This window comes from Trachurus trachurus (assembly GCF_905171665.1).
Source record: "Trachurus trachurus genome assembly, chromosome: 12".
In the NCBI taxonomy this organism is placed as follows: Eukaryota; Metazoa; Chordata; class Actinopteri; order Carangiformes; family Carangidae; genus Trachurus; species Trachurus trachurus.
The window spans coordinates 24,445,022-24,457,491 of record NC_139908.1 but is presented as its reverse complement, the minus strand read 5'-3'; the positions used below and the strand labels follow the sequence as shown (position 1 = coordinate 24,457,491).

At 45.5% G+C, this 12,470-nt stretch overlaps 2 protein-coding genes across 2 annotated transcripts; one reads left to right on the top strand and one right to left on the bottom strand.

The window, feature by feature from the left end:
- Positions 1–48: 48 nt before the first annotated feature.
- LOC310994477 (histone H2A-like) lies at positions 49–432 on the bottom strand (the record flags this gene model as incomplete). The annotated part of the gene is made up of 1 exon (XM_083983182.1): positions 49–432. One exon carries the CDS (start codon positions 430–432, stop codon positions 49–51), a length of 384 nt encoding a protein of 127 aa, XP_083839308.1.
- A 347-nt stretch (positions 433–779) lies between these two features.
- LOC310994264 (histone H3.2) lies at positions 780–1,190 on the top strand (the record flags this gene model as incomplete). The annotated part of the gene is made up of 1 exon (XM_083982880.1): positions 780–1,190. The coding sequence occupies one exon, from the start codon at positions 780–782 to the stop codon at positions 1,188–1,190; it is 411 nt and encodes a 136-aa protein (XP_083839006.1).
- Positions 1,191–12,470: the final 11,280 nt, after the last annotated feature.

Below are 12,470 nucleotides of genomic sequence, written 5' to 3'. Positions count from 1 at the left end.
AAAAGAGCCTTTGTGTAGTTTGCAGCAGCAGAAGCAGCAGCAGCAGCTTTACTTCTTGGCGGGCTTCTCGGTCTTCTTGGGCAGCAGCACCGCCTGGATGTTGGGCAGCACGCCGCCCTGAGCGATGGTGACTCCGCCCAGGAGTTTGTTGAGCTCCTCGTCGTTGCGGACGGCCAGCTGCAGGTGACGGGGGATGATCCTGGTCTTCTTGTTGTCGCGGGCAGCGTTTCCAGCCAGCTCCAGGATCTCAGCGGTCAGGTACTCGAGCACAGCCGCCAGGTAGACGGGGGCGCCGGCTCCCACACGCTGAGCATAGTTTCCTTTACGCAGCAGCCTGTGGACACGGCCCACGGGGAACTGGAGCCCGGCACGGGAGGAGCGGGTCTTGGCCTTAGCGCGGGCTTTGCCTCCGGTTTTTCCTCGTCCACTCATTTTGCAATAATACTCTGTACGACAGTCAGACAGAGTAAGTGTGGAGCAGACAGACACAGCCTCGCTTAAATGAGCGCGGAAAGCGCGGGACAGTCGGTGAAGGACCAATCAGAGGAGAGGCCGCTCTGTCCTCCAATGAGCAGCCGACGCTCAGGCGGGGGAGGCGGGGAGGGTCTCTCCTCTGGGCGGTGCCGAGCTCCAGGAGCCCAGGACCACCAATCAGGACCCGGGACCCGGAGCAGCGTCACCGAGTCTCAGCCGGTCCCACGCTTTAAGAGCCGAGGCGCCGTGGTTAGAGACACTTGACTTTTCTCCTGCTCAGAGAAACAGCTCGTAGTTTATTTACCATGGCAAGAACCAAGCAGACCGCTCGTAAATCCACCGGAGGCAAAGCCCCCAGGAAGCAGCTGGCCACCAAGGCTGCCCGCAAGAGCGCCCCGGCCACCGGCGGCGTCAAGAAGCCTCACCGCTACAGGCCCGGTACCGTGGCTCTCAGGGAGATCCGTCGCTACCAGAAATCCACCGAGCTGCTGATCCGCAAGCTGCCCTTCCAGCGCCTGGTCAGGGAGATCGCTCAGGACTTCAAGACCGACCTGCGCTTCCAGAGCTCGGCCGTCATGGCTCTGCAGGAGGCCAGCGAGGCTTACCTGGTGGGTCTGTTCGAGGACACTAACCTGTGCGCCATCCACGCCAAGAGAGTCACCATCATGCCCAAGGACATCCAGCTGGCCCGCCGCATCCGCGGAGAGAGAGCTTAAAGTAGCATACTGCCGCTCCTCGAACCTCAATAACGGCTCTTTTCAGAGCCACCAACCTCCACTCTAACAGCAAAGTCCTTTAACTGTGTGTGTTTTTTTTTTATTGTGCTGATCACTAACTTAACTCACTCTTATATAGGAACAGTATAAACAGCTGTCTTTGGAAAAATATGCTTTTTCATAATTTTGGTGATAAAAAAAATATTGCAAATAATAATTCCACTGTTGGCATATAAATCCAAAATCACCCATCAAATACAATAGCTGTTGTGTATACTGTATAAAGAAAAATAGCCTCAATTGCTTGGTTGGTAGACTTTCAAAATAACAGCTAATATCAGCTCTTGAGGTGGTGGTCATATAGTAGTTCTAACTTGTCAAGTTTTATCACCACTAGAGGGGGCAGAAGGCCCAGATGAATGCAAATCCAGTAAGACTCGGGGGTAAAGAACAGTTCAAGATTTTGCTGTGTTGAGACTTAAACCCCTATACAAGATTCAACAGGTCAAGCAGCTTTTTAACCATATTGTCAATTCAGTAAACCAATCTCATGAAGTAGCCTAACTATTAATTTGTAACCTTGACTAATAATTAAGTTAATAACTACAACAATAATTACCTTATCAGTAGTTGGGACAAGTGGAAGGATTTCTGCAGAGGTTGGCAAGATTCACCTTCATGCGACATTAAAAAGACCATGCAGCAAACAGGTTCAAAAGTATTTATTTGAACAAGTATGAAGGTGGAATTACAAGACATATCTAACCTAAACTACGACAGGTGTGAATGTGTGTGTGTGTGTGTGTGTGTGTGTATTTGTCTGGACATATTTCAAAGATTATACAAGTTTCACACAACTTTATAAGAACATTAAAACCCCTTAACACCCACTGATCCTCTGTTTCTCGTTCCTACTGTCTCAGAATGTCTGCTGCTTAAGTCCAAAACATGTTAAACTCAAATCACGTTCTCACATATAATGATTATAATGACAAAGTACTTTTAAAATCAGAGAATGACACAGTGGTCAGACAATAACATCTGTAGTGCAGCAGCTGTGCTGTGGTAGTTTACCTGACATAACTTACTTTGTTGTGAATCCTGTTTGATCTGTTTCTATTTTTAACTCACATTCAACAATTAAAAATCAAAAACACTGAGCAATGATTCACTTTTTGAATAATGTCTCCATCCAAAGGTTTGTGGTTTCACTACCTGATCGTTTACACCCATTGATTCATTCATTTAAACACATGAGCTTTGTTTATGTTGTTCTGCTCTTCTTTATTTCTGTGGTCATATGTTTAGGTGGGCTGTCCCATTTCAGTCTACAGCTGGATTGGTTATGGAGATGACAGGGTTGATTGTAAAGAAATTAATGTATAAATAATCAATGTGAAAAATCAGAGACAACATTTTTCCTTACCAAAATATATTTATTTCACATGTATCTGAATATATCTAAATATACAGATGACACTCTCAAAGCTTCAGAGTAGAAAACCAGCTGTCACTATATAGTTATTAGATTGGTATAACTGGCTCAAAACGAGCGGGATACATGTTTTTATCAAGAAATACGAACACTTTTAATATATTTTGAAACAAAACCCCAATTTCACTTTACAGGGACTTTAAAGTTTTGTCACAGGACAGCAGGCCATTTCATGCAAGGCGACAATGTGGAGTTCAGGTTATTTGGTCCATTTCAAGAGAGAAACAAATAACTGGAATGCTCTGAAATGGGAGTGTAAATGCAGATTGTATGTGTTTATGCTATTTCCTACTTAAAATGTATTCTAACCCTTTGTATTGTATTGTAACAACAACCTGCCTAGAGGATGGAAATTAAACCTCGGGCTACAATCTGGCACATTTACAGGTACTACGGTACATGTTCATTAATGTGCATTGTCTTGACTTCTAAATAAATAAATAAATAAGTAATCAACACACCTTTCCTGAGTGGTATTCTCCTTTAACTAATGCAAAAAGTAGGCTACTAAAGCCTGAATTGACAGTGCATCTCAAACAGCAAATCCTGGAAGAAAAGGAAGTGAACACTGGACTAGTCAAACTTTTATGTTGCTCTGACAAGACGTTTTCTACCTTGTCCTACTCTGACACTATAACCATGACGCCTTCGTGCCCTGAGTTGCCCAGCTCCTCACAACAGGTGGATGGACTTTAAAAAACTGTCTCTGAGAATAAATCAAAAGTAAAATTCAAGTCTTTGTTTTCCAACAATGGGAACTCTGAGCTCTGAGCTGTGAAGTGAAATTTGTTTCAGGACTTCACAGTAACAGGCCAACAACATGAGGTGCTGCCTCCCCCTTCCCATTTCCCAGAGTGCAGTGCGATCCTACCATTGGAGTTCATGCACACACTGTTGTGCCAGCGGGAGCCTCTCAGCACCAGCTGCAGCCCGGCGGTGGCGCAGCTCTTGTGCTCTGTGCAGTTCAGCTGAGCGGAGTCGGTGTCGGAGAGGTGCCGTTGGGGCAAGTGTGGCAGACTGTGTCCTGGGTCGCTGTACCTGGAGGAGACAACAAAGACCTCTTCTAACAAAACTCAGGGAGCTTTTTATTTCATTCAACTAATGACAAACCTTTTGTAGGCAGAATAAAATCCACTGTGCTCTTAAATCTTCCAATGTGGTCTCATTAAACCCAGCAATTCACTATAAATATAAATGCAGTGATGACTCTTCACTACATTAACCCCTCAGTGCATCTTTATTATCAACACATGCTGCTCATTTTATACCATTTCCCGTATTCAGCTTCGGTATATTTATTGGATTTTCAACCCTGGTGGTAGCTGTGGACTACAGATACCATTAATGGACACATTTAACTCTGTCTTCATGGTAACAGCTGTAGAGATCAGTCCAGCTGTTTGTGATTGTGAGCCAATCATAATCCTATCCAGCGAAGAGGTAAACACAATTTAAAGTTTGATGCAACAATCAGTTCAGAGAATCACAACATAGAGCTATCACAAGGCATTATGGGCAGTGTAGTCTTTGCTTCTATGCTGACTCGACTCTGTCAGAGATGAAATGTAAATTCTACAGCCTATTATGAACTGGACCAGGCGACCTGCTCCTCCTGACACTGTGCTGATCCTGATGAAAGGACGAGGTTAAAGGTTCTGACCCTGTTCTAGTGGTTCTGACCAGTTCTTTTTTTTGTGCTATGCCTGTAGCCTACCCAAGGGGTGGATCGGACTACTCGCAGGCGTAGCTCACAGTCGGCCATAATGGAACGGGCAACTTGCTCTGACTCTGGCTGCAGTTACAGTGCAGTAGATAGGTGATCCAGTCATCTTCACACAAAAAAAAAACCTATTCATAACTCGGTGAAAAATAAATCAGTAGCCTATGTATTACTTTAACTATTGCATAATGTCACTATGATGTTACTTTTACAAAAAAAAAATACATGATTAAAATTATCCGTGATTCTAAATATGCTGCATCATAACTGCATAGACGTTCATAAAAAATCAAACCGTTTTGAACTCGGACAAAAACTGAGTCATGTCATTGGGCAGCAGCGGCGGGTGAGTCATGCGCGCGCTGCTCCGACTCCGGTGTTAGATCACTCTCATCTATCTGCTCCATCCCTCTGCAACAACCGCCGTCCGCGCCAGCAGTGCACGCGCATTTCTGACTGCATCCCAACGAAAGCGAAATTTGGCTGCAAAACATGCATGGGCGCTGTATGTCTTCCAATCTAATATAACCATTTTTGAGCCAAAACTCTCCAACCTCTTCTCTTGAGGACACAGCGGCGAAAACAAAACAAAATGAAAACTTTGATTTTGTTTCTTCTCTGTCACAGTTCATCAGCAGGTAGGATCATATTTAATTATAGCTACTGCGCAGCGATGGGTTGGGTCCGGGCTATTTTTTGGCAAATTTAGGCAAATTCTGAGCAACAAACAGGAGAATTAGGCGGGCTTACACTGCACGACTATTCGTCTGTTCACATCTCAAACTGCACGAGCTTTCCTCTTCAGTCCTACGTCTCAGATCAGTCTCAGACCCCCACTTGCACGTCGTTCTGCTCCCCTCCACGATTACCCTGCGATGCCGCTGAGATTTGTGCTGCTCTATAATTGCTCGATTGTAAACCTCAAACTGACATTGGTTCCTGATGTTGGTTCCTATATAGCAGAGTCCATGGTGGAAGATCAGACCGACAAACACACAGACAGACAGCGTGCATCACCTCCAAGGCCGGTGCTGCAGAGAGAGAGAGAGAGAGAGGACGGCGCTACTCTCTCCAGCCAGCTGACGTGTAGCTCACCTGCAGCTCTGCAGCTGTCAGAGGAGCCTCGCTAGTTCTCTCTCTCGCCTGCACTTTGTTTAAAAGTTCAACATGTGAAGATCTAACTCCCATCTGCACACCGGTCAGCTGAGCCAGTGGACGTGGCTGGTGTGTAGGCTCGCTATTTTATACTGTAACGGCAAGAAAAAAGTTTTGGGGCGATTGTGAACCACATAGCCTACAGCTTTCGCTGCTGTTTTTTTTTCTCCCACCGCTGTATCAGTCAGTGAAAACAGTCCCTGCCTGGAGGATCCCTCGCCTAAAAGCCCAGTTAAAAACTTAAAGCAGAAGTAGCTAAGTGATATATTTGTGTTAATATAAGTCTTAAATAGTTATATCTTCCGACAGCAATCACTTACATAGAGTGTTTGGACCGAAACACGGGTCTGTCAGTCACTCTGCTCTGCTCTGAGCCGAAGAGAAAACATTTATCGTATCCTACAGTTTTTATCCAATGAGGAGAGAGAACGGCATGCAGGGCTGTGTGTGCAGCCAAGGGACGCCGTGAATGTGGTGACGTAGGGACGAGGACTGTTATGGTGCGTTCAAGGAAACTCGTAACTCGTGTTTTTCCGACCTGTGAAGTCATACCAAAGATATTCAATAAATGGAAAGATACTCCATGAGAGGCTGCTCCAATCAGAAATGGTATACACTTCCTGTCTCTCTAAATGGGCGTGGCCAACCGTCACCCCACCTCGTCTGTGAACGTGTGTGTGGATTTATACAATTTTTAGGTAGATGAAAGTGAGATATTTATATTTTCTTATGATAACATTAAATATTTACACTACTAACAGTAATATTTAGCATGCCAAAAATAATTTAAATCATTTTCACGGGAGTTCGCGGCCGTTTGTTTGACGTTGCCTAGGAGATCGGTGCCAAATCTCGCGAGAGTGTGTCGTAGAGACAGAGACAGGTCTGGAACAAAGTGGATTTTCTCCGGATCTCTCCGTCTGAAAATTACCATTTTGGTGTCAAACTGTTCAGAAGAGACGTGGCTTGTGAAAAATGAGTCCAAAATTTGCTTCAGTGACTGTGGGGAGAAAGACCCGACCATAATCGGTGTTCACATTAAATTGTCCCATAGGAATAAATACACTCCAAGCTGCCTCTGGTCTCTCTAAAGGGGCGTGGCCGTGCAGAAGCCCACGTGACATGCATACAGGAAGCTGACTCGTCATGAAAGGTCTTGGTTTATAAACCGTCTTTGGTCATACCAGTTCAATCTGGTACGAGTTCACGGGTCGGAAGTTACGAGTGGCCGTTATAGTGCACTTTCACAGGTAAAACAGGTCGGAAAAACACGAGTGGGTTGCCTGAAACGCTACAAAGTTGTAAGTTGTGACTTGAAGCTGTAATTTACGGTTTCAAAAGCCTGCCTGGAACGCAGCATTAGCCAAAACGACCGGATCGCTTACTTCTGCGGCTTCTTCGGCTTTTATTTTGAAATGCTGGCTTTTATTTTGAAATGCCACATCAGACGTTTCGGGGTCATTGCTTTCATTTTACGGGCACTTTCTCGCTCTTGCCGTAATGTGCCGTATATGCGCGCACCTTAAAACAACGTGTGGGCTGGCTTGACCAAGGATTTCAAAGTGTGGGCTGGCTTGACTTCAGTAGGTAAAAGCCGTAAAAGTACAGCTGTCATTTCGGAGGTGAACATATGGTTATCCCCATATTTACACTTGCTCAAGTCGGAAAAAAAGTCAGCTCGTATCTGAACATCTCTATATTGCTGCTGCCGCCGCCGCCACCGCCATAGTAGCAGCAGCAGCAGCAGCAACAACAACATCCGTCTCTACAAACAAATGTTTTTCGTCCTAGTCTCAAAATGTGTCCACAAAAGCAAACGTAATGACTCACTGCCGAAAGCTTGCCAGGCCTATAGTTACGGTTGCTAACGTAGGAAGAGACAATAACCGTTTGGGGTTGGCGAAGGGTCAATTGTCTGATAGTGTGTGTAGCCTACATGTGTCGGGCACGGACTGCGCTGCGTCACGTCCCGACGTCCTAAAGACGAGTCGCCGACCTCCCGACAAATTTCTGACATGCCAGAAAATTTCTTGTCTTGACGGACAATGTATGGGGTCCTACGTCACGATTCTGCACATACGACAAGTTTTTGCCATGACAGATTGTTTTAGCACAGAGCACAGAGCCTTTATGAACCTGATTACAGATGCTGAACTTCGTCAGATGGAGTTAGAACGGGCAGACCGAGAGAGAGGAGGGACAGGGAAGTGACAAGCTGAAGTTTTTTTTTTTTTAGCTGTAGCTGTGGCAGACAGGGTGACCGGGTGATACGTCCCGATTATGTTCACGACCCCGCAATCCCTCTACGATTATGCAAATTAGGCTGCGACTCGTCTGGGACGTCAAAATCGTGCAGTGTAAGCCCGCCTTTAAGACAGGACAGGACAGGACAGGACAGCTGTTGTCAAGGCAGATTTCAAAAATGGTCAAAATGTCACAAATTCTAATATCTAAACAAAAATCTGTTAAAACATAAATTGCATCTTGACAGCATGGGAATGTTGGTGATTTGTTTTTAATGATAAGAGTTTTGCTTCACAAGAAAAAATGTGATGTTTAAAAATGTCACTCTTACATTGACTCCAGTTGTTCTCATGAGAGCAGAATTCAAAATGTTCTCAAAAATTCAGTTTTTGAGATAAAATTCTGATATTTGCCAAATAAAAAAAAAAAACTTCATCAACCATGACTCCAAAATATTCTCAGGTTTTTTTTTCAGGAAGATTGAAAATGTATTTATCAAGAATTTGATGGTATATGTATACAGTAGTGTTTCCAGTCAAACGTTTTCATGCACTGTAGGCTCAATTTTTGCTTAATCAAAAATCCGAGAAACAAGTTTTGTGGAGGACAGTCTGGAGATGCTCTGTAGCAAGTTTGGTGTCAATTGAGCAAAAATTGTGGGAGGAGATACATTTTAAAAGTTTTACAGTTATTGAAAAAAACAGAGAGATGGACTTCATAATTTGTATTGAGTCTAAATGAACAAAAGTGTCAGCAGTATCTGGGCTACATGGTGGTGAAGTTTCAAAACTGTAGCGTCTACTGTTGGTTTAGTAGGAATTTTCAAAGTTTTAAAATGTAAACGTTTATTGTGCCCCCCCTAGGAGGGGGGGTGGCATATGTCATTGGAGTTGCGTAAATTTGGCATGGGGTCGGACATTTCTGTAGAGTTTGGTGAGTTTTCGCCCATGGGAAGTATGACTTCCTTGGAAGAAGAAGAAAGAAAGACAGAAAGAAAGACAGAAAGAAAGAAAGAAAGAAAGAAAGAAAGAAAGAAAGAAAGAAAGAAAGAATTCCTTGGAATACAATAGTGTCCTGGCAGTTTAGCTGCCCGGACCCTAAATATGTATTCAACTTTAATTTCTGCTCAGCTCTGGATTTTGCCTCTGTGTCAAGCTGCTGCATGATGGTTTCATCTGAACAGGATTTTCAACTGAATCTTATGGAAGCCCATTTCTGCCACTTGATGAAAAAAAACAAAAAAAAAAACATGTGAAACTTAATCAAAATTATGAGATAGCTTGTATGAGATGCTAAGTCAAAATTATGAGTTAGCTAAGTCATAATTATGAGATAGGGTGGAGTAAGTATAGTTGAGACGTGTACAGTTGAAACACCCTTAATATTTTACCCGCGCTGCAAGGCTGAGCCGCCATTTTTACTCAGCACATGCATATTAGCATCCTCTTTGGTTGTGGGAAATTTGAAGAGTTTTAGCATCTCCAGTCCAGCTGGGTAAACTGATCTAGGGATGAGAAGCTTTCATCTGAAGTACCGGTAGTTATATCCCCCCCGGGCCTAGACACTGGTGGTGGTAGGGAAGCTTGAAGTCACCTGATGAGGGAACTTCTCGGTTGAAGATCCAGGTTAAAGAGGAACTAAAACCCCCAATCCACTTTTTTCTGCTGAAAACAAATATATTTGGGTATAAGGTAGTGTTGTCAGTTGATTCTGGTCCAACTTTTGACATTTTAGTCAAAATATTTCAATTTGGTGTATTTTGTTGTAAAAATGCAGAGTGACTGCCCTCTATGGGTTGAAACACGGCTATTACAATCGAATTTTTCTATTGGCTGAGATGGAGGCAGATGACGTTTTGGAGGCAGCTTTCGTCACCGGCCACCAGCTCCCCGACCAATCAGCACCGGCTGCTGCCTGCCGCTAACGGTTGCTAGGCAGTCTAGCTGCTCTGCTGCGGCTAACAGCTGCTAACAGCTGCCTGAATGGGAATCGTTATTACGGCCGCCGCCGGCGCTAACGAGCCGTTAACGAGCTAACGAGCCGGCGGATCAGCTGTAGATGCTGTGTCACGGCTCTGGCGTCTTCTCCTAGTAGTGTCCGCGCTACTAGTGCCGTTAGAGTCGCTCGTTAGTAGCTCGTTAGCGCTAGCAGAAGTGTCGGTGTGTGTTTATTACTTTTTTTTCTCTTTTGTGTGATTTCGCGGGTGTGAATGCGGCGCAGGGGGGAGGGGGGATCGGAGAGTGCTCCTGGAGCTCCGCCCATAATCAAGGCATTTTTTGAATTTCAAGCTTAGAGCACGTCATCCAAAACTGAGGGGTTTAGTTCCCCTTTAAGACAGTCTGTATCTTGATGGAGGTGGTGCCGGGGTGGAGGTGGGCTGAGAGTTTTGCAGGAATGACAGCTGGATGACAGAGAACTTTTAAATTTGAGCTAATGACTGATTGGTGGAAGGGAAAGAGGATGGCAGACTGTGATTGGCTGAATTATGAGAAAAAGGGTGGAGCGAGAGGATAGCGGGAAAACAGGGAAAGGGCTTTGAGGCGTGCTTAGTCTTCCTGTCTGAACTTGCGCTTAGCTTCATGCTATATCATGTTCACTGCACACAGTGTTGCCAACTTGGCGACTTTGTCGCTAAATCCGGCGACTTTCCAACCCCTCTTGGTGACTTTTTTTGTCAAAAGCGACTAGCGACAAATCTAGCGACTTTTTCCCGTGATATTACAAACGTTTCTGGACCTGAAATCACGTTATCACAGCTGTTTTCAACGAGCAGCGGCGCTGCCGCGGGCACTCACAGGTATTCAGCCTACACAGTAGTGTCACGGAGCTGCCTCCGCTGCATTCAAAGACGCACTGCTCCACGCCACAGACATAAAGAGCGCCGCTGGCCGCTGCCGCCGGCCGCTGCCGCCGGCACCCCCCCCCCCCCCCCCGCTGAGATAATGACGTCATTTAGCGACTTTTAGCGACTTTTACGACAGCCAATAGCGACTTTGCTTACTGAGGAGTTGGCAACACTGACTGCACAATCTAGAGAAATAGGAAAGGGGGGGGGGGGGGGGGGGGGGGGTTATAATGTATTTTCTTACTTTCGTTCACTTTTCAATAATTATTACATTTGTTTAATATAAGAATCTTATGAACCATATTGTTATTGATTTGACAGATAAGAACAACACAAAATAAATCAAACCCCTCAATTGTGTGTGTGTGTGTGTGTGTGTGTGTGTGTGCCTGGGAGTGACAGACAGGCTATATAAATGCTACACATGAGGAAAAATACAGTGTTTTCTCTTGTTACTGATGTGTTAGTCAGGGATCCAGGCACTGTAGCAATCACACAAGCCTAAATAGAGAATGCAATATTCCACATCAGCTGACAAACCCAAGCTCAGAGCAAATGAGAGAACAGCAACAACTTTACCTCACTTGTTGTCACCATATAGCGATCCAGCGCAACAACAGCGGATTTGCTACTATAATTAATTACAAACGTGAATTATCCGTTTAATAGACACAGTAAGCACAGACCAGCACCACAAACGGGTTACACCCCGCCTTTCCGAAGCCCCGCCTTTCCGACAATAGACTTCCATTCATCGTAATAGCGGGGTTTTCTATTTTTTCTAAAGACCCCGCTACTCCGAAAAGGCCAGTGGGGGAAACCCCCCCACTCCGAACGGACAGACGGACCTAATCAGAAAGGAACCAGAGGCTGTGCAGTGCGCAGTGCGCAGTGATCCTTTTTTCCTTTTTGGGGAAACGGATCATGTGCATAATTAACTGCAAAACAAGCAAATACTTCATACTGTATTAATGACTTATAATGTTCATTATGCTTCTAGCCTGTCTAGCCTCTACCTGGTCTTTTTACTAAACTTAACCAACTCCTTTCTTCATTGCCTAAGCCCAACCAAAGCATCTCCCTCAGTCAGCTGTCAGCACGAGCGGTGGCTGCTGCAGCCTCGCGCCCCTGTGAGCTCAAGCCGGGTTCAGCCGCGCTCGAGCGGAGGAGGGGGGGAGAAAAAGAAAAAAAGTGTATTTCTATTACTGTGTGGAGATCTCCAACAACGGAGTCTGGGAGAAAGCAAGTGGGACAGATCTGCCCAGTCTCTGAGCAGCGCACGTTTCACAGACAAGCCACAAAGCAGAATGTAAACAACGTCAAGCGGTTCAGCACCTTGGACAGCTGCGGGGTGGGGGGGTGTCGGAGTAGCGGTGTTTCGAAGTGGGGGTATTTCGGAACAGTGGGGTGTCGAAGTGGAGGTGTGTCGGAATGGAGAGCTGTCCCCCCACAAACGCAGCATGATGATGGATATGCTGCCTGTCACTCACCAATAGCCTACTGTGGACTGCTGGACCTGTCGAACCGGACCCGGGCGGACTGTCGGAGCAGAGCAACTCACTCCTATTCAATAATCAGAACTTGTCCTCTGCGCGCACCGCGGTCTCCGGTCAGTTTAATTTCCGGTCCGTCTGAGCTGCGGTCAGTCCCTGTGGACGTCACACCGGTCTGAGGCTCAGTGTGGCGGTACCGGGCATAGATAAATATAAGAACTAGATGACTCACCCGCAGCTGTTTCCCAATGACAAAGCGTAGCCAGTACGGCGGCCATCTTGGGACGGGCAACTCTCTCCCTCAGAGCATTAGGCCTCTGCTGCATGT